The 23,965-nt window shown below is 48.4% G+C and overlaps 6 protein-coding genes and 8 non-coding genes across 14 annotated transcripts; 10 read left to right on the top strand and 4 right to left on the bottom strand.

Annotated features, from left to right (window-relative positions):
- Positions 1-874: 874 nt before the first annotated feature.
- Pmar_PMAR011712 lies at positions 875-946 on the bottom strand. The gene has a single exon. It is a non-coding gene; the product is annotated as a tRNA-Pro (tRNA).
- Positions 947-2,795: 1,849 nt separating this feature from the next.
- Positions 2,796-3,483, top strand: Pmar_PMAR011711 (hypothetical protein; the record flags this gene model as incomplete). Its single annotated transcript, XM_002773805.1, has 3 exons — positions 2,796-3,171; positions 3,220-3,303; positions 3,386-3,483. 3 exons carry the CDS (start codon positions 2,796-2,798, stop codon positions 3,481-3,483), a joined length of 558 nt encoding a protein of 185 aa, XP_002773851.1.
- Positions 3,484-4,875: 1,392 nt separating this feature from the next.
- On the bottom strand, positions 4,876-5,783 carry Pmar_PMAR011710 (hypothetical protein; the record flags this gene model as incomplete). The annotated part of the gene is made up of 6 exons (XM_002773804.1): positions 4,876-5,074; positions 5,125-5,195; positions 5,248-5,333; positions 5,381-5,499; positions 5,551-5,639; positions 5,709-5,783. 6 exons carry the CDS (start codon positions 5,781-5,783, stop codon positions 4,876-4,878), a joined length of 639 nt encoding a protein of 212 aa, XP_002773850.1.
- Positions 5,784-5,942: 159 nt separating this feature from the next.
- On the bottom strand, positions 5,943-7,172 carry Pmar_PMAR011709 (hypothetical protein; the record flags this gene model as incomplete). The annotated part of the gene is made up of 6 exons (XM_002773803.1): positions 5,943-6,018; positions 6,067-6,189; positions 6,236-6,303; positions 6,346-6,904; positions 6,954-7,054; positions 7,104-7,172. The coding sequence occupies 6 exons, from the start codon at positions 7,170-7,172 to the stop codon at positions 5,943-5,945; spliced, it is 996 nt and encodes a 331-aa protein (XP_002773849.1).
- A 1,264-nt stretch (positions 7,173-8,436) lies between these two features.
- Positions 8,437-10,269, top strand: Pmar_PMAR011708 (bcs1 aaa-type ATPase, putative; the record flags this gene model as incomplete). Its single annotated transcript, XM_002773802.1, has 1 exon — positions 8,437-10,269. The coding sequence occupies one exon, from the start codon at positions 8,437-8,439 to the stop codon at positions 10,267-10,269; it is 1,833 nt and encodes a 610-aa protein (XP_002773848.1).
- Positions 10,270-10,929: 660 nt separating this feature from the next.
- Positions 10,930-12,627, top strand: Pmar_PMAR011707 (conserved hypothetical protein; the record flags this gene model as incomplete). Its single annotated transcript, XM_002773801.1, has 11 exons — positions 10,930-10,975; positions 11,024-11,108; positions 11,223-11,293; positions 11,334-11,452; positions 11,612-11,665; positions 11,721-11,830; positions 11,879-11,960; positions 12,007-12,110; positions 12,159-12,257; positions 12,315-12,378; positions 12,483-12,627. The coding sequence occupies 11 exons, from the start codon at positions 10,930-10,932 to the stop codon at positions 12,606-12,608; spliced, it is 960 nt and encodes a 319-aa protein (XP_002773847.1). The 3' UTR covers positions 12,609-12,627.
- Positions 12,628-14,351: 1,724 nt separating this feature from the next.
- On the bottom strand, positions 14,352-15,299 carry Pmar_PMAR011706 (hypothetical protein; the record flags this gene model as incomplete). Its single annotated transcript, XM_002773800.1, has 1 exon — positions 14,352-15,299. The coding sequence occupies one exon, from the start codon at positions 15,297-15,299 to the stop codon at positions 14,352-14,354; it is 948 nt and encodes a 315-aa protein (XP_002773846.1).
- A 3,038-nt stretch (positions 15,300-18,337) lies between these two features.
- On the top strand, positions 18,338-18,408 carry Pmar_PMAR011705. The gene has a single exon. It is a non-coding gene; the product is annotated as a tRNA-Gly (tRNA).
- A 100-nt stretch (positions 18,409-18,508) lies between these two features.
- Pmar_PMAR011704 lies at positions 18,509-18,579 on the top strand. Its single transcript has one exon. It is a non-coding gene; the product is annotated as a tRNA-Gly (tRNA).
- A 100-nt stretch (positions 18,580-18,679) lies between these two features.
- Pmar_PMAR011703 lies at positions 18,680-18,750 on the top strand. Its single transcript has one exon. It is a non-coding gene; the product is annotated as a tRNA-Gly (tRNA).
- A 100-nt stretch (positions 18,751-18,850) lies between these two features.
- Pmar_PMAR011702 lies at positions 18,851-18,921 on the top strand. Its single transcript has one exon. It is a non-coding gene; the product is annotated as a tRNA-Gly (tRNA).
- A 100-nt stretch (positions 18,922-19,021) lies between these two features.
- Pmar_PMAR011701 lies at positions 19,022-19,092 on the top strand. Its single transcript has one exon. It is a non-coding gene; the product is annotated as a tRNA-Gly (tRNA).
- Positions 19,093-19,192: 100 nt separating this feature from the next.
- Positions 19,193-19,263, top strand: Pmar_PMAR011700. Its single transcript has one exon. It is a non-coding gene; the product is annotated as a tRNA-Gly (tRNA).
- A 100-nt stretch (positions 19,264-19,363) lies between these two features.
- On the top strand, positions 19,364-19,434 carry Pmar_PMAR011699. Its single transcript has one exon. It is a non-coding gene; the product is annotated as a tRNA-Gly (tRNA).
- Positions 19,435-23,965: the final 4,531 nt, after the last annotated feature.

Raw genomic sequence — 23,965 nt, 5'->3', positions numbered from 1 at the left:
ATATCAGCATATCTCCGAGGCACCTGTTGACGAAGTGAAGACCCCTCATACATTATTAACCCCTTGCACTGCATCATTGGATTCATGCACCAACCCAAATTGGGCTACCCAATTAGAATCGCCGACAGTCGTTATTTTTCGGAGTTAGAGCTGACGTTGATGACCCTACGTAGAAGGTATTCACTGTGGACATTGGGAGCGACGCAATGCCGGCAGCGAGACAAGCAAAACGGAGAAGCCATAAGCAGCACCCGCTCAATAAGCCCGACCCTGTAGACCCTTATATGACGAAACGAAGCAGAGGTTAACCAACCTCATTCAAAGAGGTTAGTCATTAATTTGATACCCGACGCCTTTCGCCCACAGTAGAGGATGGCGAATATAGTTGCCTGGCTAATATATGCCATGGGGTCAGGCGAGCCAAAATGGCACGACCAGTCTTCCCCTTCACGTTGTTAACTGCCGCCCTTTAGCACTTACTGACTGATTGCGCTTCATTGCAAGACTCACTTCCGTCTATCTTGGATGCAAGGAGAAGCTTTGCCAGGTTAGGCCTCACCGCTGCCAGCGACGCATTCGAGGATCCACTGTGGGCCAAACCTGCACTGAGTACGTTTCACTCGTCCCTCAGCCTCAAGTGTGAGGGAACTAACCTCAAGAAAGAGAATAAGTAAAATCTTAAGTGAGAACTAAGCGAGTTCTCAAGAATTTGCGTCGTAATACCTACCACATGCTATTCATTCGATGCTTATCCCTCGCTCAGTGACATTGGCGCCAAGAGGAAAAGACTTAACCGGTTTCAACAACTCGTCATGATAGGTACGAAATAATATCAAAGGTTCGTGTAGCTCGCCGAAAAGACTTGCAAATGAATAGTCACTACCCAGATATGAACCGGGGTTGTCACGGCCCCAACGTGACGTCCTAACCACTAGATCTTAGCGACACTCAAAAATATGAGTTAAACTGTTTGACGCTCGACACGGACGAGCGTTGAGCTTTATAAAAAGCTCGTCCATCTGTGTCTGCGTCAGAATTGTTCTGAGCATCAATTGTTCCCCTGAGAAATTTGAACCAAGAGCAAACTTGGAAAGAGCACAAGTCGAGGAAAATAGATGTGGAACTTCATTCTCCGGGAACCGTACTCACGGGGATTGAGGCACGCGCTTACTGATTTGGGCGGAGCGTATTTACGTCAATTTAACGTGAGTTTTGAGTCAACTCCACGAGTTGAGGCCGGGACAAGACAGTCGAGGGCCGCAGCTCGAGGTTTACCGGTATCTTGAGTACGTCATTAAGAACGTGGATTAGTGAAACGAACCAAGTTAGTTCCACTAACTCCCTTACTCACCGATCTTAAAAAGCCAACATTAGATCTTAAGCTTTCTTACCTTAAGGGTGAGTCTGAGAAACTTAAGTAATCTTAACCCTTCTCATGTCTTAGTGAAACGATCTAACCTTAGTATTGAAGTTTCATACCGTCTTAAGGTAAGTAAGCAGTTAGTGAAAGAGACCCTACATGTCATCCGTGTTCATTCAGCATAATCGTGGCAAGCTCCGAACGGATGACGGCTCGACCAAACGCACGCAGAGGCCCAGAGGTAACAGTTTATGCTCCACTCGCTCCACCTGCTTCCCAACTCCCGAAAACCTCAACACTCAACATCTTCTCCAACTTGATAGTATTCTTCCCCAGAGTGGCTCACACGGTCACCGTATCACGGTGTAGTAGAAGCATCTGTCCGTTCCCGTTGGCCAGTCTTTAAGCTGTATTATATCGATTGTTCGCTATCTGTACATCGACCCCGAGCCACGTGTGCATGCGTCAAACGTGCGATTGCCACGTGTGCATGCGTCAAACGTGCGATTGCCACGTGTGCATGCGTCAAACGTGCGATTACATTTAGAGTCTTTCGGGAATTCTTTTCAGGATTAAACTCGACACTCCCGGCACTCTATCTAACTTTGGATTGTGTCAGAGTTACAATTATCGTCTACTCAAGAGTATCAATCGACGACCCGATCACGGTTTCGAATAGATCCGTCCACAATGGGAGTAAATTGGACGGCGTCCAGTGGACGCGTGCGGTTCGCGAATCACACTAGCATTACTTCGAGGAAAGAGGGAAAGAACCGTGAGGTAACTGGGATGAACTGTCGTGAAAATGCATATCTACACGCTGGTCATCGAAGGCTTCGACTCGAAACGCGTTGAGGGTAGAAGACAAGGATGCATTTTCGCTCGTCCTGAGCTGTCTCCGGAGACCGTTAGTGACGGCCCGTCACCGGGTGGCAGCTCGTTGGACTCTGTTCTATTCTTTGGATTTCGACCAGGCTCCTTGAAACCTGCACTTTGCTCGTGACAGCAAGTCCGACGATCATTTTTTATCTTCGTTATGCTCCTACTGCCGCTAGCCTCCGTTTCCACCGTAGCAGCATTCTCGTTACCGAGACCTCATCCTTTCATCAGAGTTTATGCGGAAGAAAATCCCATCTCCGCTCCAGACGAGCATCTTTTCCTTTGTCCTAAGCCGTTCATAGACGGCATGAACCTTACCGATTGGCCCAGGCACGAGGTAACGATCAATGGTTCAGAGTGTGTTAGTAGTGAGGAGCTTCTCGCTACCGAGGACAACGCTATGTTTTTCGAGTGTCTCGCCGAAACTATCAATTCGACCACGTATGTCTTGGACTCGATCGGCATTGACGCGTCTATCTCTGATGGCACTCTGCTGGGTTGGTATCGTCATCACAAAGGCTTTATCCCGTGGGACGTCGACGGGGATTTATCCATCATGAAGTCGGATTGTCGCAAGTCTTTCGGTGAATATGCTTCTCCCGAGCATAAGAATATTGCCAGTTTGGTACAAGGCCTCATGCCAGACTACCAAGTGTACGGCATTAAGCTTGGTGTTGGTTCGGCTTTGGACGAAGATGAATGGGAAGGTTGTGAGAATGCTGAATTCCGAGTGTATCATGTAGTCAATGGTACTGCATGTCATGTTGATGTCTTCCAACACCTGCAGTCCACCGATCCCGAGGAACCATGCAAATCTTGTCCTGGTCATCTCGACGGCAAAGTGACTGTTTGTCGCTATGCAGAGGGAGAGGTCTGCGCACTCCGTGACGACTTTGTTCCGATGACATGGGATCATGTCTCATGGGCCGACTGTAAGGTCCCTCACCGACCCACCCACACGCTCGAGACTCAGCTCGCAGGTCCGTTCGAGTTCAGAAATTTCGAAAGTATTCCGGGCAACTATAAGTACGTGGAGCGAATTCTGGTCGTAGGGCAGCCAGTGGGTCAAAGGGATGTTGCCCTCATCCCGTACGAATCGAGTATAACCGAGCCTCCTGTCGCACTGGTTACACTCCCCCAGCTCAGAGCCCATTATGCTCAAGGGCAATCCTACGCCAACAGTTTCATCGGCTATGATGGGGCATTTGGAGCTGTCGGATGGCAACAGAGTTTCATATTGGTAATCTCTTTGGGTGCTTTATGCTCCATTTTCTTGTTTTGGATTTTTTGCCACTATCGACCCCGTGTGGCTAGTCCCTGTTATGATAGTGGAGACGAGGATAAATCGTCTCCTGATTGGGTGATACAACACACATAAACATTCTAACTAAATCAACTTATCAATTTTCGCCTGGGTTTGCGTCTGCGAGTGGGGTTGAGCAGTTCTAGCAGAAGGCACAATGGAAGCACAAAATATCGACTAAATAAGCTGCGTGGCGAAAAATTTAGCTCATGAAAAATATCTCCGTTGCCTCATTAAATGAACGAGTAAGATTACCTAGCTTCCTCCCCACCCAGCTTCGAGTCGTATTCCGAGAAAGATGCTGCACACTCAGTGACTAACTGAGGGCAAATACGTGCCGCCTTCAATGTCTACTTCAGAGACTCCCGCAATGTCGAGTGTCCTCACTGTGGCGCATGGACTGGAAACAGTTTGATGACCGATTGAGTGCACATGGATCCAACTATGGTACTATTCCAGTCAAGACACCGCAGTACCAACCAAGTGTCTCTAGCGGAAACGGGACCTCATCAGCAATCGCGATCGCTGCAGCATCGTCCATGAGATACAGCATTAGCAGGGAAGCTCATCGCCGGTAACTCGGTCGTCGCCGAACTACTGATACTTTCAGTCTGATAGTCTTTGAACTTGTGGTGGCAGTAGACTCGTCCCACATGATGGTATCCTCCAGCGTGCTGGTGGTGATGAGGGTATTCAGGAGTGCCGAAGTAACAACAAAATCATCACATGGCCAGAGAGCACCAGACGTGTCTCCATCACAGAGGACAGGGTATTCCGCAAACAGTAAGGATCGGTCGGCCGGTAGCACATCTCACCATCTCCAGATCGATGTCTGCTCGAGACTACTGTCCAAAAGGTTCACAAGCCGACACAGGCCTCGGGAAGATGCCAGCCTTTGCAGTATGTACTCCTGGAAGCGCTATCGCATATGCCTCCTCAAACAACTTCACAGGAGCTGACCTTAGAGATAAGATCGCAGAGGCTGCAGGTAGTCTACATCCAGTACGTCACCGAGCGACGAGCCAGCCAACAGTAGAGCAGACCTGGTAGGAGAGCGGGTTATGAATCCAACGGAATAATGAGCCTGCGAGATTGCTCATTGGGGATCTGCCACATGTGTAGTTGAAACGCGCTAACACTCCGCGAGACGGTATTAAGCCTCTAAAGTATATCTGAAAATGCCGATAAAGTGCGTCATTGAAAGCATTCAGAGGCTCTGAATTGGAGCGAATAACTACAACACAGCGAGTGGACTACGTCCCAAATGAAGTGGCATCCACCAAGCTGACCATGACGAAGTACATACGTTACAGCGACTAGAAGCTAATTATCGTCAAAAGCAGAGGTGACGAGAAGTGTGTAGAGGTAGATGTCCGAGTTGAGCCTGAATCACTTCCAAAACCGGGTCGTAGATGAAATAGACGTAACCAGGATTCTTCTGTAGGATCTCCCCAAACATTGACTGAATACGATGGTGGGAGAGGTCGAATACCATGTTGCCATAGGGGTAACTGCTGTCGATGTCGTATAGACTAACAACGACTGAATATTAAAACCTAACTTGAAATCGACATTCTCTTACCGTATGCCTGTTATAGAGAAGTACCGCGGTATGATAATGTCAAAAACCGCTGATTGGCGGACATTGATGACCTGAAACACCCCCGAAAGACGAGCTGGATAGAAGGGGTCATAAATAAATTACCACTTCAGCATCCGGGGGGAGTTCGGTGGAACCTCCGCAGTACTCACCGACAGGGAGAGCATCGGCTGGGGACTCGTCGACTGTGCCTGAATTAGGGATCGAAGCCGTCGCTTATAGAGACGGTGGTGCCTACCTTCGGATGGTGTTCTAGTGTAATCAATCGTGGAGGGGGCGTCCCGGCAAAGCAATGGCGAGCCTAGGGATGCAGCTGGATGGTAGCACATACCACCATACACTGTCGTACATTCATACCTGAGTGGAAGCAACAGCAGCAGCAACAACTACGATTGAAATCTCACCTACAGCCCAAAGCACACGGCTTCCTTCTGCTGCTCTACATCTATCGAGGGTTCGCTGTGGGTGCCCAACAAGCTCTCCTCGCAATCGTAGAGCTGAGAGCAGGTCGTCCAACAGGGTATCTAACTACAGCCACGTCGGAAGGTGCAAGGACACCGACCTACGTCTAGAGGTGCCGGGAGTATCGAGCTAACAACAGAATGGAGAACGCAGGGAAAACGGAGTAAAGCAACTCGCATGCCTTAGAGGAACGAAATGATTGGGACACTCGAACACAACCCAAAGAGGCTAAGATGAATACTGGCCATGCGAGTCACACAGGTGAGGATTGACCGCGCTTATCGGAGTGAATTTGATAGCGATTTGTGAATGATGATGAATGAACGCCACGCCGCAGTTCAACAGTTGCTAGGCGTGAGTTCAACGGGCCGAGCAGTGAAGAAGCCTCCAATAGTATTGGTCGAACTGTAGTAGCTGAAAAGAACCAATACACTACGTAGTATCGTCCCACATCGAAATCACCTCAATGAGAATATTTGGCGATCGAAAGCTCCACCGCTGCCAATGAGGTCAGTGAACTGCGGATCGGAGAGATTGATGTCGAGAGTATTACCCGCGGGAGAGTTCGGGTCTAGACCGAAGAACCTGAAACGAAGTATGGTGATTATAGGCGAATTGCGGTCTTCCTTACTCGATGCCAGTGAGAGCGAAAACATCTCCACCTAGGATATCAATAGAGTTGGTCGTGAAATCGAATATCTGACGTGATAGTAACTGGATTCATACCCTACTTGACCTTACAAGCGGCAGTTCATCGCCGAGGAGACCACAATACTGGCCGAAAGGGAGGGTACCACTGGATGGTGGGGTAGCAGTGGTCGTAAGTATCGACCCACCACTAGGCAATAGGGTAGTCGAGTTTGAAGTAGAGTAATGACCATCAACAACCGTGCAGTTACAGTGGTACTCGGTAACGTTGGAAACAGAGAATCCAATCGGCTCGCATGTAACCATACAGTCAGTATAATTACTAATTCCGTCACACAAAGTCTCGTTGACCCTATTGGTGCCGTTGGTGACGCCGACCATGCCCATACAGGGAGCACTGGTATTCTGATGTAGACCACAGGTAACGTTGAGCCCAGAACAGGAGCAATGGTCGGAATCTGTGGTGTTCATCATGCAGGAGCTCGTTAGGTCGCCTTCAGGACAGAGCATGGTGAAAGGGCACGTCGCTGCGACCGGTGCTGAGCCGTTGATTGAGAATCTTGCGGGTATATCGCCAACGGCGCAAGATACAGGCTGGTAGTCGAGACAGTCCGAGGCAGAGCTGTAGCAGATGTCGTTATCAAGCGAATACCTGAGATTAGGAGCACGTTAAGGTGTACTGGTGGAACATATCCGAGTACAAGCCGTAGCATGTAGGAATTTCGGCCCAATAGTTGCAGTAAGTCCCGTGGATGGCGGCAGCGCAGTCGAGAGAGCGACTGCATACGGATTCACAGTAAGCCTGGCAAGAAGGGCAATTCTCCAACGATCAAATGTACCATGCATCTTACGTTCTGCTTAGTCACCCACGCGTGACCAGAAAAGACGATGATGAGGGCGACCAGATACATCGAGAACATAGGAGGCAAAAGTTACTGCAAGGTGGTGGACATCGACCGGATCATACTGTGCTATGATGAGCTATCCAGCGCTGCATTCACCGAAGTAGTCAATCCAACTCATCCAGTACACACTACACTCAGAGTGATATCGCTACGATTGAATACTGTGACTGATCTGTGAGTGTGGCTGGGGGTAGCGGTCGATCCATCGCTCGCCCCAGCGGTTTCATGGAGATCCATGGGGGTTTCACGTTGACCGGCGGTAGCACTGCCAACGCTGAGCCTGCTTCGTAAGGATATTAAATTGAAGGCGCCTTAAGCTCAGGTGTAAGTTATGGTATAATCGAGGCGTCGCTTATGTTTAACGCGCGATTTGTTTCTGTGAAACAGGCTCACTAGTCGAAAAAATTTCCTCGGGGCATGTGCTTCATAGAGTATCCCTAAGCCGGATAGCGCGTAGCTATAGTCTATCTGTGAAACGTGATTGAGTGAGGTCGGTTGAGGGTGCATTGCCATATTCGCATGATTGAATTATCCCTCAGTTATATTAGGGATATAAAGAGTACGAGCTGATCACCGTCGTACTCCCGATCGCACGGTTCCGGATTTCGTTAGACATGGAGACACGGTCACCCCTTTAGACGAGTCTATTCATTCTGTTTAATAGGCTGAGTGAAGCAGGGTGTGTGAGAGGCCAACGATCCGTATAATGGACTCAGCGGTCTCGAATGATCACTATAAGGTGATCCCCATTGATCCTTTTTCGTGTTGCAGGTGTAATTATTACGCTGTAGTACCTAATATATATTTCTAGGATAGAAGCAAGTATATGGTCACATCCATACGATCTACCACGAATCTCCTTCGACCCTTTGTCGGTTAGTCATCCAGGTGTTACGCGGCAAGACGCCATACAATTCTTCTTATGTTAACGTTGAGTCTGCTCGAGTGGTCCTCCATCCACTTTCACATAGTGATGATCACGCGAGACGCACTGACATTACAAAAGGTTAAACTTACCATCTTGTCCGCGAGCATCAAGATCCTAGTATACAAATTCGGTGCATTTCGTTTATAGTTCAGTTGGTTAGACCAACTAATTGGCAGGCGGACGTCCCGGGTTCAATTCTCGGGATCTCTTTTTTTCTTATTTTCTCGTGGTCCTGAAACGTGCGATGTTCATTGTGCGGACCGCCCTACATTCGCTATTCGAGAGTAATATACGCTCGTGAGCTTATCGATATTGTCAAATCTGTACCTTTTCTGAGTTCTTCTTCTCATAATGGACGACATTCAAGATGCTGTGAACTCCGGGGTTAACATGGGTCTGACGTCGCTTCTACGAAGTGGCAACAAGTACCGCGACCTCGCTCTTTGCATCGCTGTGCCGATCGCAATGAAGGTGATCACCGATCGCCAGGTGTTGATTGACGTCTGGGATTCCCTCAAGTCAACGCTTCACTGGGTAACTGCCCGACCCGACGAATTCATTCGAGAGATATCTTTCCTCGAAGGGCAAAATTTGGATACCGATAATGACGACTCCAGCGTCCTTGACACGACTCAGCGGAATAATATATTGCAGAAGGCTTTACGACTTTACATCGAGGAAAAGTACCATCTTGGGGGGAACAATATGGAGGTCTTCTTAGTAGCGCATAGGACTATCAAGTTGGAGAAGGATCGGTATGGTGACGCTGTTATGTTCACAGGAAATGCTCAACAGCTGCAGTCTTATGAGGTCACTCGCCTCCCTTCTAAGGGGCATTGGGTGTTGGTGGATGAGGTCGAAGATATATGGTTCAAACAAGAGGAGATTGTTGACAATGTTAAGACGACTAAGTCCAATGGTGACTATAAGACGACTACCAATAACAAGATCACATCGTTTTTCATCAAGTCCCGAGGCCTAGGCGCTGGTGACAGAGTCGATGGATTCATCGGACGAGCTTATGATTGGTATGTTCGGAAGAAGTTGGAGGAGGCGGATGGTAGTCGTTATTTCTATATTCGAACTAAGGAGGAGGATGAATTCAAGAAGTATAGACTCAGTGATTGCAAGTCCTTCGACAGCCTTTTCTTTCCCGAGAAGGACTCGCTCATTAGACTTGTTGATGATTTTGTACATAAAAGGGGAAAGTTTGCGATATCAGGATTCCCGAACAAGTTAGGCTTGCTGTTGGACGGCCCTCCTGGTACTGGTAAGACTAGCTTGATCAAAGCGTTGGCGCAGTATACTAATCGTAATGTCGTCTGTGTGTCATTGGAGAAGGTTATGACCAATCAAGAGCTCATGGATATACTCTTCGACCTCTCCTTTCCTGTCAAGGGTGATGATGAACCACCAAAATTGGATTTTGCTGATATCATATTCGTTATGGAGGATGTCGATGCAGCTTCCAAAGTGGTGTATTCGCGAGGGTCCATGGATAAGGAGGGTGCGCACAGGGAAGATTTGAAAGATACTCCAACCAAGCCATCTGAAGATTCCATGAGTGAGGCGGCTACTGGATCAGTGGAGGATAGTCAGCCATCCATGGAAAGGCTGATCCATGCGGTCACCACTGGTGTGTTGGCTGCCAAGAACATCTCTGATGATCGAGCTCCATCTAAGGGTAACGCGGATGTCTTAAAAGATACTGGCAGGATTTCCTTGTTCGATGATCCCGATAAGTTGTCCTTGTCTGGTCTCCTCAACGCTCTCGATGGTATTGTTGATTCCCCTGGTAGGATTCTGGTTATGACCACTAACCACCCGGAGCGGTTGGACCCGGCGTTGATACGCCCAGGGAGGATCAACAAGCGGATACATATGGGGTGGATGATGCCTGATATGGCCGCTCAAATGCTCTCCCATTATCTCAGCGTTCGACCCTCTCCTGAGGAAGAGGCTGAAATCGAACATATGTTTGGTAGTTTCAACATTTCCCCCGCCACTTTGGAGCAAACCTGTGCAGAATTCGATACGATTGGTGAAGTACTCGAGTCACTTAAGCTTGGACTGGAGCTGGATGATGAGGAGGAGGGGCATCCATCTCACTTGAAGAGGCATTACAATGAGAGTACTACTGCTGCCACTTCTGAGTCCTCACAACACGCAATGGAGTTTCGTTGAGGTCTCCTTCTTCTTCATCCGCGGCCGCCGAGACAGTTTCTTATGATGCTTTGTGGTGGTTGTGTTGGTCATAACAGGGATGGGCCTTCTTAGTTGACAGGACAGCATTTATCAGTCTTGAATGTTCGCTTCGAGAAAGCAACAACAACACCAGCAGCAGCAGCAAAAGCAGCCGATATCATCGTCCACTAGTAGTGCGGTCAGTGCTCAACATCTCCTCCGATCTGCAGCGACGACCACCAACAACAACAATAATAATTGGCCACCATGTAAATAGTTTTGCATCTAACAAGCCCAATTTGTGGATACTACCTCAGTAATACCTTCTGTATCATCACGTTCGCCGATTCATCCTCGCTCACCGCAATTGAGCGCCCCTCTCCTTGGGGGCTCCTCCACTCTGCCGCCCTTCATATGGAGGCCTTCCAGGACGAGTAGCTCAAGTGCTGGTAGCCATCACAGTCTACCGAGGTCCCCTAGAGGTCATGGGAATGTCTATCGATAGTCATACCAACTTTTCTTCAACTTTCAGGTCTGGCCTCTCTTGGATTAGCACGATCGGATTCGAGCACCTCCCTGCCGCCTACTCTAGACCGTCGTCGGTATCGGTATCAGCTCCAAACGGGCGCTGCGACGAGCCAGCAAGATCACACTCTACGTATGCAGTTGGCTCGAGTCGAGGCTGAAATCGTTAGGGAAAATCAGGGTACTACTTGGGTGTGTTGGAGGATGGTTCAACATCGATTTATTACAGAATTTGAGGCAGCTCGGAAGCAGAATGCCGAGCACATTGAGAGGATGGAAAATTTGAAGGATGAGTTGGCGTTGCAAAATCAGAGGTATCACTGGAAGGTCACTCCATTTAGTGACGATCATTGTGATGAAATCAATGATGTCTTGTATTCTATAAAAGAATTGTTGTTTAGTTCACTCTTCGTCCTTATTCATTTCAGGCTGCAGCTAGACGTTATTGAATTAGAGAAGGAGGCTGACGACAGAGAAGAGCACAGCAAGTGGATGCTCAGTAGGGTCCGAAGGTTGGATGCCTTTGAGGTTGAATTCAGGTGAGATCGAACGACTCACAGAGTTGGTCTCGCATCGAGAGCGGCTCATACAAGCAGAGAAGGAGAATATTGGTACTCTTATGGAAGGGATAAGGAGGCAGAAAGAAGATCTTGATAAGGTATAGAGGAAGGCTCTAGGAGAACATTAGTTTAGTTCGGGTATGACGAAACGCACCGTAGTCCTCCAATGAGACGTGCCTCTTTGAAACGTGGACTTCGTAGTACTGAACAGATTAGTTTTGTATTTTCACGGCGTAGTGTTTTTTGATGTCTTTCAGTTGCTCAAACATAACGCGTGTAATCGGGCGCGGATTGAAGCTGCCGACTCTGATGTGGGCTACTTAGTGGTGGAGAGGTTGGAATTGTATTTGACGGTTTTTCCATCAGATTTTACAGCTACGTCAAGAGGCAGCTGAGCTTGAGTCGGAGCTTAGGGCAGAGGATCATACCCTGCAGGACTTGAGGGAAAAGAAGAATAAGATGGAGCGCCGATTCAGGCATGATCGACAAAGCCTGATAGCGTGCTCACGATCATATGGTGTTAGCGCCGAGCGAGAGACAAGGGAGAAGCACAGAGAGTACCAAGAGGAGCTCATGGACCTGCAGAATAAGAATCGCGAAGCACGGGTGCGTCTATTGGACCTATTCCGTATCTTTAAAACTTGAACCTTAGATATTCCTAGCTGATAGAGAGGCGAAATTGGAGAGGAATCGTCGTTGCATTTCTGCCAGTGAGATCGTGGCACTCTCTGAAGGTTCAGATGAGAGCAAGGAGAAGTAGGACGAGGACGACGATTATCCATTTTCTTGTTATGATCTCCTTAGCCATCGGTCCTGCCGCTTTGAGGAGGATACTGCAATAGTAAACAACTGCCTCGATCGTGGTCGGGAGAAGTATCTTAAGGAGATACTCTCCATGATGAGGTCAGTTGACTTGATGAAGAAGCGCTCGCCCAGATGATCGATTGTTATCTCGATCAGGGAGGTGGAAGATAATCTTGATAATAAAGTGAAGGGACTACGGGAGGCTGCTCTTGGAAGGAAGGTAAGCCCTTTGGTAATATATCCGATCGAAGATTAGCAGTTGTAGTCCACTGTGATTCCAAGAGTGGTTGAGTACGGTTAGTTATTGTGCTTTTCCTGTGTTAGTCGTTAGCTGCCAGTAAGATGAGAAGGGAAGAGTATCGCAATCCCTTCGCTGTCTTCGACCCTGTCCTGCCCACTGGTGCAGGGCCTCTAGCATCGAGGCCTAACCTGGTGCCTAACGATAGATGAGAGTAATACCGTCGTCCAATAAATGAAGTCCATCATGCAAAGTCTGTGCACGAAAATATAATTGCCTTCTCTGGTCAATCCTTTTGAGTTGATGTCAGTAGTGTTACGAAATCATACCACCTTATCGCGAATCTTCACCCCTACACGGTGTACCATCGGAAGGCGGGAGTCTTCTAGAGTGCGATCAGAAGGGGAGTCTTAGATGATATCTCTCAAACGATCCGTGTTTGGGAATTGACAACCATAAGTTGCCGTTATATCTCAACACTATTTGATTCGGAGCGCGAAGACAGCATTCGGCTACGGAGGCATCCACTCTGTTCCTTTGGGTAAGAAAGCTCTCATTGCGTTACTCCTTCTGGTCTCCATTGTTGCTTCTCATCTTGGTATGATTATCATTGGTATGTAGTCATGAGGAAGGTTCATCAATTCTACGACCAGAATGTTCAACACAAGAGTGCGATGCTCAACCTTGAAGAGTATATGAACTATGCATAATCTTTAGTGTAGAATCTGGCGGTATGTGGTGGCGTGGAGCTGAGTTTTGAGGAGTACGAAGAGTCTCTCCTCTACTCTGAAGATCGCCATCTTGGCTGGAGTGTGCGGTCCGCCCCCCTCAGGGAACCACGACACTTGGAGTGGTTGGCGCTCGAGCGACTCTTAACCAGAGTAGAATTCGTGATTTGGGCATCTGGGGATGTCCTATTACTGGTCAGTAATCTCGACGACTCGCTTTACTTTTTCCGCGGACTATTTTACAACAACTGGGACTATTTCGTTCGGTAGTCCGGATATGAATGTATCTGGATATGTCGGCATAGTTGTCAGGGTACGTGCCCATGTCGGTCTAACGGCTTTATGTTCCCCTCGCCGAGTGGGGTAGTATTTTGTGACCAGAATTGGTGTTGGAGGAATATGTGTTCGCTTTTCTTAGCTGAGCTAAGGGGTTCCCTAACTATATCATGGAAAATCACACACGAATTCACGTAGAAGTGTGCAAAAGATGCCAAAATGTCCTCGGAATTCCCATACCGTCACCAACACATGTAGATGAACGCCGAGCATTGGTCGGCGTTGAGGTCAAGTCACTGTGAGATGGTTATAAACGTCATGGACGATCTGCGAGCTGTGTTGGATTCGATGCCGGAACTACGGCTTGAGTTCTGCAATTGGTACAGCAACAATGAACCCGCGGCAGTTCGTTTTTATGAAGGTAAGGCAGAGAAGATGTAACTCACTAGTACTACTCGCTTATTTGCAATTATTGTATATATGAGGTTAAGCATGATTATCCCTACTGTTGTTCAAACTGGTAGCGATCGAGTTGATAGTTCACTTGAAGGGGTACATTGACGAAGGTAGGACTTCACATCGGAGTGGCCAAACTCATCGCTCAGAGAAGGAGGTCCAAGTTCATCCATCGTGTTGGACACCGCATATGTATGACACCTTCACAGAATCGCGAGCCCAGCATGACTGCTGAGAATGAAGGTTTCAGAGACCAGAATGATAGATGATAATACTTGCGTGCTAGCTACATTGATATCCAGGCAGAATGTGATTCATCAACAAATCAATTATTGTAGAGTTATTGCAGTCTAGTTACATTCAATGGTCGCGTGGAGAAGTGTTTGTCAACTGGCACTGTTGATTATCAACACCCGTGGAGTAATCGGGAGAGTTCTTATCATTCCTCTACTTGTCACTCAACACACACATACTATTTGGACAGCACATCATGCTTCATTCATCAGACTCCTCATCTTCAGCAGGAGGCTCAAAAATCAATTTCAATTCTTCACACAAAAGGCGAAAATCAGTTCGGACATCGGGAGCTTTAGTGCGGAGGTCATATATTTCTACTCGGAGATCAAGGGAGATCAGGAACATAGAGGTATCCAAGAAATCGAGAACTTCAACTAGTTGTGAAATTCTCGCCTCAAGCGGGTCCAAGGTTTGCTTGTCGATGTTCTCAACCATGCGGAGGAGTCGCTCAGCTTCGTAATCATTTTCTGGAGTATTGAAATGTTTATCGAGCGACCTGTAAGCATCCCTTATATCCTCGGTATTCCTCTGTAGTTCTTGTGACATCGCAAGAAGGCAGTCGGTGCTCGCTTGACTAATCATCGCGGACAGCTTCCTCGTTGCGATACTGGTGTCGACGAAAAAGAGCCTCGTCTGAATACCTCCAGGACAAACTCGACCAACTTCTTCTAAGCGTTGAGCACACTGACTTAGAAAGTCACGAACAATATTGAGGTCAACCTCCTCCGCACTTTCCGGTGGGGTGAGTTCAGCAATCAACTCCTCGTAAGCACTGTATGCATCGACAACCTTCAGAGCTTCTTGAAGATCCTCGAGTAAGACGCGTCTCAAACGCTCCTTAGAACTCATCACCAACTCCGAGTCGAGAGCAAACAAATGCTCTTCCGGTATCTCCGGTTGAGGGAAGAGTTCTGGTTCAATACTGCTGAAGGTCGATGCCAACGATTCGACGCCCTCAATGAAAGAATCGAAAGTCTCAAGGATCTCGCTCTGATTTGGAGACAGAACTACTTGTCCAGCAGCGGAAAGGTCTATTTCGATTTGTAACTCCGGAAGGAGCCTCGCTTCTTCTACTGCTTCAACCCACTCTTCAAGGGAGTTCTCCGCCCATCTTGAGAGCTCATGGCCGATCATGACGTCAAACATGTGGCACACACTGTGCTGTTGAGATTGCAAGTGAATTGTCCTATCTTCTCGTAAAAAATCAAACGTGCCGACTAGATTGTCGAGAAAATTGCGAATGACAAATTCCCTCCAATGTCGGTTAACAATTTCAGACACTCTCTCTTGATGGACGCTCATCTGCTTGACGAATCGAGAAAAAGTCAAGGTTGAGACAGAAAGCGGCAGCTCGGTGAGGCTGATGTCATCCTCTGAGAGGTATTCCTCTTCATGACTAATTTTGAAGTAATCCTTTCCAGTGGTGATTAGTCTGGTCGGATCACTACTATAGTCATACCGAGACCAGTCAATGACCAGAGGACAAAGGCTCATCACTTCCCCCAAGGCTTTCGAACATGAATTGAATGCCCGCAGTAGAGGAATTGAAAATCTTGTTCGACGAATCAACCGACGAGAGCGAGCAGCGATGGGAGGCACAAGCGATTTCCTCGCCTCTTGCACCAATTCAATCGTCCGCTGACTCGTGAGGAACTCCGACTGACGAAAACCCATCGCGCATTTTGTGAGAGCCTTATTATACTCAACTTCCACTTCCTGTATGAGTTGTTTTACTTCGTCTCCGAGGACTTCCTCTAAACTCTCTATTGACGACTTATCCGAAAGATACTTCAATGACCGCGAGACCGCCTCGTTGAAGTGCTGCTTTATGGAGGTTGGCATGCTAATACCGAGCTCACGGCATTTCACTCGGAGTCGATGATCCATTTCCATCTGTAGGAAGGCGTTGTTACGACATTGACGAGCCCAATGGGTCCGAACGCTGAAGTCGGCCGGATCTTCACAACGAAATCGGAGACGTAATCTCGATACTCGCTTAAGCATAGACCCTTCGCTTGGTACTATGACCAGAAACCTCTTGTTTCTCGCGTCGTAGCTACGCACGCTACACGGTAAAAAAATGGTATGACCATCGCGTAAGTGGAGGACGTCTGCTGAAGGCAGTCCTCCAGCCTCGAAATCGGCACACCACTTTAACCATTCTTCAGGCGTTCGAGTTTCGTGCGCATCAAGATGATCGTATAGCTCAAGGGGATATGCTCTGGATCGCCGGGCTGGTGCGAGCGAGTGGAATCTAATAAGACGCAAATGAGGAAGATATCCTTACGAATGAGCCGACTCTACTTTTCCTCCTCATCTGTTGAAGATCGAGTCTTGGAGGACGAACCGTACGTCATATTAAAAGGATCAGACAACTACGAGCTTCACTATTGTTCAAATTGACGATGAACTCCAAGAGAATTCGGAGGTGAAACTATCATTAGGACGAAATACGTGAAAACTGATTCAGAGAGTCTAACAGACTCTCTGAATTCTAATTGTGATGCTCCTATCCTTCAGATCCGAGGGTACATTCAGCCTCGGCATTAATCGAGTGGCTCGCACTGACGGTAGTGCACCACTCGTTTAACTGGGTTGCGACGCTGTTCTCCCCTCTTACTCGAAGCCGCGGTTTCGGGACGTTACTCCATTATCAGCTTCTCATTTTAGTCTGCCCTGCTATTATTAACGCTTACGAATGACTCGGAGACTGGTGACCTTTCCGGAAACGGCGGCTTACGACACCATCGATAACAAAGACAGCTAATTGAAGATGTGGCAACGTGCGTTAATTCTGGTAGCAGGGAGAAGGAATCACCTGGTCGGATAGGATCATCCGCATCGAGGCTCAATTAATATATGAAAATTTCTTGTGCGTCTCGCTCATGCATATGGCAATAGACAGATCGGTGATTTTGTGCTCTCACACGCGCGCGCCCTGATAGTCCGTCGCCCCAGTTATTCTTCCGCCAGTTAGGTCTATCCTTTGAAGAACTTCTATCATTAGTGTCGCCATGTCGATATCGACACTTATCACCTAATTTAGAACGACCATTCCGGTGAAAACGACACAATGGTCGACCTTTTGACCCAATGATAGCAACAGCAGCAACCTGTAATCCTGAGTCAACACTCTCCCTGTCACTTTACGTATGCTCACAATAAAGTTCTACCACCTCAATCATCTTATCAATGTCGACCGTGAAGGTCCACAATATTGAGAAGCCTCAATAACCTCCTTATATTGCAGGTTAACGTATCGGGCAATCCCCACCGGAAGATTCTCTAAAAAATCCAAGACCTTGTTACCCTCCAAACCAATACCAAGCTCTGCGAGCTGTTGGCAAGCCAAATTCCTCTGAGCCTGGAACGGGAGCTTCTAACATCTGTGATTGGTGTGGCAAATGCCGCATGCTTGGATACAAATTGTATCTTCGACATGATCATTGTACCAAGTCATTGTACAATGATCATGTCGAAGATGGAACGAAGTGTGGGAAGTGTCCAATGAAACCCGCCAAGCATCCAAACGAGGGATTGGAAGCCTTGAAGGCTGCAGCTGTGGCGAGATCTACCGACCGTGGAGGATACAAGTGAGAAGGCTCGGAAGTGTTCATTGTGCTCACTCCCGCTAACAGCTGCGCGAAATGAAGCAGGCCTGTCGTGCCCAGATTCTGGGCTTCTGGCCTCCAGAAGCGGGACCGGAAGAACTCCAACAGAACTTCTGTTACAGAAGGCAGACCTACAAGCGGCAGAGAGTTGGTGCCGAAAATGCCGAGCATGTCATCGAAGTCGAGCGAAAATCTGGGAGAATCAAAATTTCAATCTGAAAATCTTATACATCGCGATTTTCATTTCGAGCGAAAATCCGGTTCGTGGCACGAGCTTCGTGCTGCAACAGGCTTACTAGGAAAGAAATGCGAGAAAAAGAGAGGAAATTTGGGAGCTGCTCTCCCTTTTCCCCCTTCCCCCCATTTTCCCCCTTTCTTTCCCATATATTTCCCGCAAGCCCGCAAGCCGTAGTGTAACGGTATCATACAAGCTTCCCATGCTTGTGTTCCGGGTTCGGCTTCCGGCGAGCGCAGATGTTATATCAAGTTACCTGATAGCTATGTGTGAACATAACTTACTGCAGTGAATGATCGTTCCATCATGGGATGGCTCAACCAACATACATACTATGAGCGTTCGTAGTGTAACGGTATCGTATAAGCTTCCCATGCTTGTGTGCCGGGTTCGACTCCTGGCGAACGCAGATGTTGTATCAAATTATCTGATAGCTATGTGTGAACATAACTTACTGCAGTGAATGATCGTTCCATCATGGGATGGTTCAATCAATCCATATACTATGAGCGCTCGTAGTGTAACGGTATCATACAAGCTTCCCATGCTTGTGCCCCGGGTTCGACTCCCGGCGAGCGCAGATGTTGTATCAAATTACCTGATAGGGATGTGTGAACATAACTTACTGCAGTGAATGATCGTTCCATCATGGGATGGCTCAACCAACATACATACTATGAGCGCTCGTAGTGTAACGGTATCATATAAGCTTCCCATGCTTGTGTCCCGAGTTCGACTCCCGGCGAGCGCAGATGTTGTATCAAATTACCTGATAGGTATGTGTGAACATAACTTACTGCAGTGAATGATCGTTCCATCATGGGATGGTTCAATCAACACATATACTTCGAGCGCTCGTAGTGTAACGGTATCATACAAGCTTCCCATGCTTGTGTGCCGGGTTCGACTCCTGGCGAACGCTGATGTTGTATCAGATTATCTGATAGCTATGTGTGAACATCACTTACTGCAGTGAATGATCGTTCCATCATGGGATGGTTCAATCAATCCATATACTATGAGCGTTCGTAGTGTAACGGTATCATACAAGCTTCCCATGCTTGTGTCCCGGGTTCGACTCCCGGCGAGCGCAGATGTTGTATCAAATTACCTGATAGCTATGTGTGAACATAACTTACTGCAGTGAATGATCGTTCAATCATGGGATGGTTCAATCAACACATATACTACGAGCGCTCGTAGTGTAACGGTATCATACAAGCTTCCCATGCTTGTGTCCCAGGTTCGACTCCCGGCGAGCGCAGATGTTGTATCAAATTACCTGATAGGTATGTGTGAACATAACTTACTGCAGTGAATGATCGTTCCATCATGGGATGGTTCAATCAACACGTATACTACGAGCGCTCGTAGTGTAACGGTATCATACAAGCTTCCCATGCTTGTGTCCCGGGTTCGATTCCCGGCGAGCGCAGATGTTGTATCAAATTACCTGATAGGGATATGTTAACATAACTTACTGCAGTGAATGATCGTTCACGTCATGCCGTTCGCAGTTGATGGAGGTTCTGTGATGGGAGTTTTGGCAATATGTCACGGACGAGGGTGGATCTCACAAACCCATGTGGGAAGCAGTCCACGTCCGTGACGCATTCAGTGCCCGGGATAAAACACGGCTATACCAATCAGCCACCGTGCAGATCCCGGGTGAATGCCCCCCATCTCAGATAGAAAAAAAAATATAAACACCGTCACACCCAAGATAGCTCGTCTGACGCCTAACTATGAGTGCTTGAGGGTTTCCAACAGGAATTCTCAAGCACTCTGGGGGAACTTTCTCTGTTCTTGGGTGTGTGGTCCGAAGGTGATCAGACTGGATCACTGCTTTAGCAACGACTTGACGTCTTGCTTTTCTCTTGAAATTCCGTCATCTGTCTTTCGGCTATCCGTGAACTTGCTCTCTTGGGAGACCTTCACTCACCTCATGCCGTTCGCAGTTGATGGAGGTTCTGTGATGGGAGTTTTGGCAATATGTCACGGACGAGGGTGGATCTCACAAACCCATGTGGGAAGCAGTCCACGTCCGTGACGCATTCAGTGCCCGGGATAAAACACGGCTATACCAATCAGCCACCGTGCAGATCCCGGGTGAATGCCCCCGCCTCATGTTGCCAAACCTCTCCTGCGTGCATGTTCGAAGCTCCATACTTGAATGCCCAACGGGTTAATTAAGGGTGCTAGCAAGTTCACGCCTGGGTTTTATGTCAGTGATCTGATCCCTTCCGCCGTTCTCGGGTCCCCAACCCATGAAACACAGGTGTGGCCTTGTTACTAATCACTCTTAAACACAAATCCTAGTGATCCCAGAAACACCTTATCCGACCATCCTCAGACTATGCGGGCAGCGGGCCTCGATCACAATTACTCATGAGTTCGTGAGGCACGGACTTATATGAAGTTCACCTCCTATCCACCTAGGCTAGGTGACCTAGCCCAGAGGGCGGTGTACGTATTCTCTCACTATAGCTGCTTCGTGCCTGGCGAGCTTTTTGACCTCCTCGTCCCCATGTGTATCGATCATCGCGTCTTGGCGCCACCGCGATATTCCTTTGATAATTGGCCTTGGTGCATCGGCACGCAAGTGATATACTGTCCCACTTCTACGGCAGGAATTACCAGAAAATTTCAGAGACTGCATAAGGTCCACCTCGCCAATAGAGTCCGGTAGAAACTGGGCCAAGCTTTTAACTTCCGCCGTAGACTTCTTATAGCTTTTGTGGGAGATTCTGAGTGGCCTGGCCGTCGTGTCTCAGAGGCTTATCATAGTGTGGCAGCAGCACCATTTCCCCCTTTGTTCGCACACATCCTTCGAAGCATTACACGAGGTCTCCACGTACTCAATCTTGTTGACTTTGGTGATACCGAGGTGTATTCTAATATGAGTCCCAGGGACCCCAGGTAGTATCTCAGTGGTATCCTGGCTTCTTATGCGCAGCAACTCGCCGGACCTTAAGCTCGGTGATATCCCGCTGAGGAGAGCTGATCGTACAAGGCTTTTCTCTGATTTGTCCTTGAACTGGGCCTCAGGACAGTCAAATAGGGACTCAAATGCACTCTCGGGCATTATGGCAGCGCGCTTGGCATCCCGCTGGGGCCTTATACCGTATAAGTTATACGTGAAACAACCTGCATGGCTTGCTTGATAAGCATTTCATCCGCGGTCTCCATGGTGCTAAAGCCTTCCAGTTTCTGCAAAGTCCTTAGGGCTTTAATTCGCTTCTGTACCGAGGTCGAATTCGGCCCAGTTACATCCAACAGGCATCTGATGTATCGGATAACTTTACCAGCGACGCTGGTCCAGCGTTGAGAGGGGAGGACAATCCCATTTCATAGACCTCTCTTGTTGCCCTTTCGTAGCCTCTTCTTGTGTCCTCACTTATCGAGAGCCCTAGTAGCTCCAGATTCTGAGCAGTAGCCTCAGCTGAACCGTGTGCAGGCTGAATCTCGTTCCACTTCGTGAAGGCGGAGTTTTCTGACATGGGGAATGTAGCGGTCCAACGATGACAGACAAATCTGGCATCCCTTTAGTTGGGCCCACTCAAATTGACCGGAACTCAGTCGGGTTCGCAAACGAGAAACCGAGCACTATGAACCCACGTTAGTCGTGAGTCGCAACTCCTGACAAATGTGATGCCTTACAGACTTAAAGAGGAGTGAACGCCACAGCTTTTTTAAGGACTTAACGTGGCACCTCCCGCCACGACCTCGGCATTTGACCGGTGGATACCAACGAAGCACGAGTTAACCTAGAGATATCATCAGCTATGCTGTTCAAGGTCCCGGCAATATGATGAGCATTGAGTCGGTAACGGAAGTCGCCGAATTTCCGAACGACGGAAGCAAGGCTCATAGAGCGCGACCTGAAGCTTCTTAGTACTGACACCGTACAAGTGTTGTCAGAGAAGCATCTGATATAAGCATGATATGTCACCCGCGGAGCACATATTGCCCGGAATCCGGGCCCCGGATGTACTCGAAGCCGTAATAGACTGCGAGTAGTTCGAGGAAATTACTATCACCGCTGATGAACTTCACTGGTTCCAGCTCGGCAGGAAGTTGATCATCGAGCCGATTCCTGCGCTCATACCAAATCTGCCTCCAAATCTCGGGGTTTTCCTCCATATTTATAGAAAACTATCTTAGATTCCGAGTATCGCATCGTGGAAAGAAGTCCCTACCCAGACCGCATCCAGAGGCATCGGTCACCAATAGATACTCATCCTTGTAGTCAATGTATGGAATACGTTTGTTGTGACTATGAGTGAAGGTCTCGGCGGACTTATGTAGCTCGAGGCGCCTGGTTGGTGATATTCTGACGCTCCGAAGAGGCGGTCGCTAGCTCAGGACCATCAGTACTTCATAGGGCTTATCCAATTTGGGCCGTATTTCAGGAATCCAACCTGTACTGTACAGGCTGTACACCAGTTTATGCGGCCAACGAGCGTCTCCAGCGTTGCTCGCGGTATACATAGCTGATCGGATAGCAACACAGCGATTATCTTATCTCTTTTGGTCACCGGCACGCTGAGTTCGATATCGTTATTCTCCCCGATATCCACCCGATAACCAAGTATCCTTCCATCACTCCTCAAAGCGTGGGTTTTCGTCAGCTCGATAGGTATTCCAGGTGCTGTCACCAGGAGCAGGCTGAATACCAGACGGAACCTCGCCTTGCTTGTGGCCATCGTATAGTCATCCACATATACGATCGCTCGAAATATTGTAGTAACAATCTCCGGGGCAACCATTCGCAATGCACAGTCCAATAGGCGTTTTACACAGCGTAGGCTCGCCTCCCGAAAACGCTCGGGGATGTTACGAGGCCGAAAGTCAGGCAATTGTGCTTGAAGGCTTTGCTGGGATCCCGAGGGTCCAGAAAGCATAGGAATCCGCGTTCGCTCGATTCCACACTAATCAATCTGAACGCTGATACTATGTCCCATTCTAACAACCAAACTTGGCTATCCTCATCTCCAACACTAGGGGTTGGTCGCGGGACATTAGCCAATAGATCGTAAACATCCCGGAACCTAGGAAGACAGCGGGATGTTTTCAGTTCACGGACAGTACCGTCTTCGCCTTTGCTTTCGAGTAGAGCTCCAGTACGTACGGTAATATTGATACCACTCCTCCTGAAGTCGTCCAATTGTCGGATGGCTTTAAATTCCTTCCCGTTTTTCCACATCACATGAACTTTCGACAACGCCTTGCAGTCTGGACTCGTCGGATTAATCTCTGATAACCGGCCTAGCCGAAGCTCCTTCGCTATGAGCTCTTCGAACAGCCTATACATATCTGGAGGAATGCTGCCCTGCGGCCAGTCGCGTAGCCTCAGCTCCTCGAGTTTTTCGCCAGGCCACCGCACGAAGGACGGCTCGTCCTTCTTTGGTTTGCCGAACTTGTCAGTATCGATTGCTGGCCATTCCGCATTTACTCGAACCGGGATCAAGATGCCAATTGGTGCTCCCTCAGCTACCATCCGGCAGATATCCGTGTCTTCACCGGGCGACTCCGTCGTTGCTCCTTTACCAGGGGCCATACTGAGGCAGAGTTCTTCTAGCAGTCTAGCGCGTAGGGGGGGACGGGGTGGGGGGGGCGGCCAGCTCTCCCAGCTCCGATTTATTGATGTCTTTCGCGACCGAGATGAAAGTGGTCAAGTCCTCAAGGAGATCATTGGCCACACTATTGAGGGAAGCTCCATCATTGGCGTTCCACTCCACACTCATCGCGGATTGCTCTTCCCGAGAGCTGGCAAAGAAACGATCTAAGAAGTCCTTTCGGGCCGCACAGAACCTCTCTGTGTGCTTAATTAGAATCCCAGAAGTACTCTCTATTAATGGCAGCTCAGATTCTCGAAACTCGAACTTGTCCCACTGCCCTGAGTACCCGGAGCCATCTCGAGGCTTTCCCTCCACCGCTGCGGCTGATAATTCCTGGGTTGACGT

The sequence above is a fragment of the Perkinsus marinus genome, assembly GCF_000006405.1.
Source record: "Perkinsus marinus ATCC 50983 genomic scaffold scf_1104296958712, whole genome shotgun sequence".
Taxonomy (NCBI): domain Eukaryota; phylum Perkinsozoa; order Perkinsida; family Perkinsidae; genus Perkinsus; species Perkinsus marinus.
This window is presented reverse-complemented; position numbering and strand designations above follow the sequence as displayed.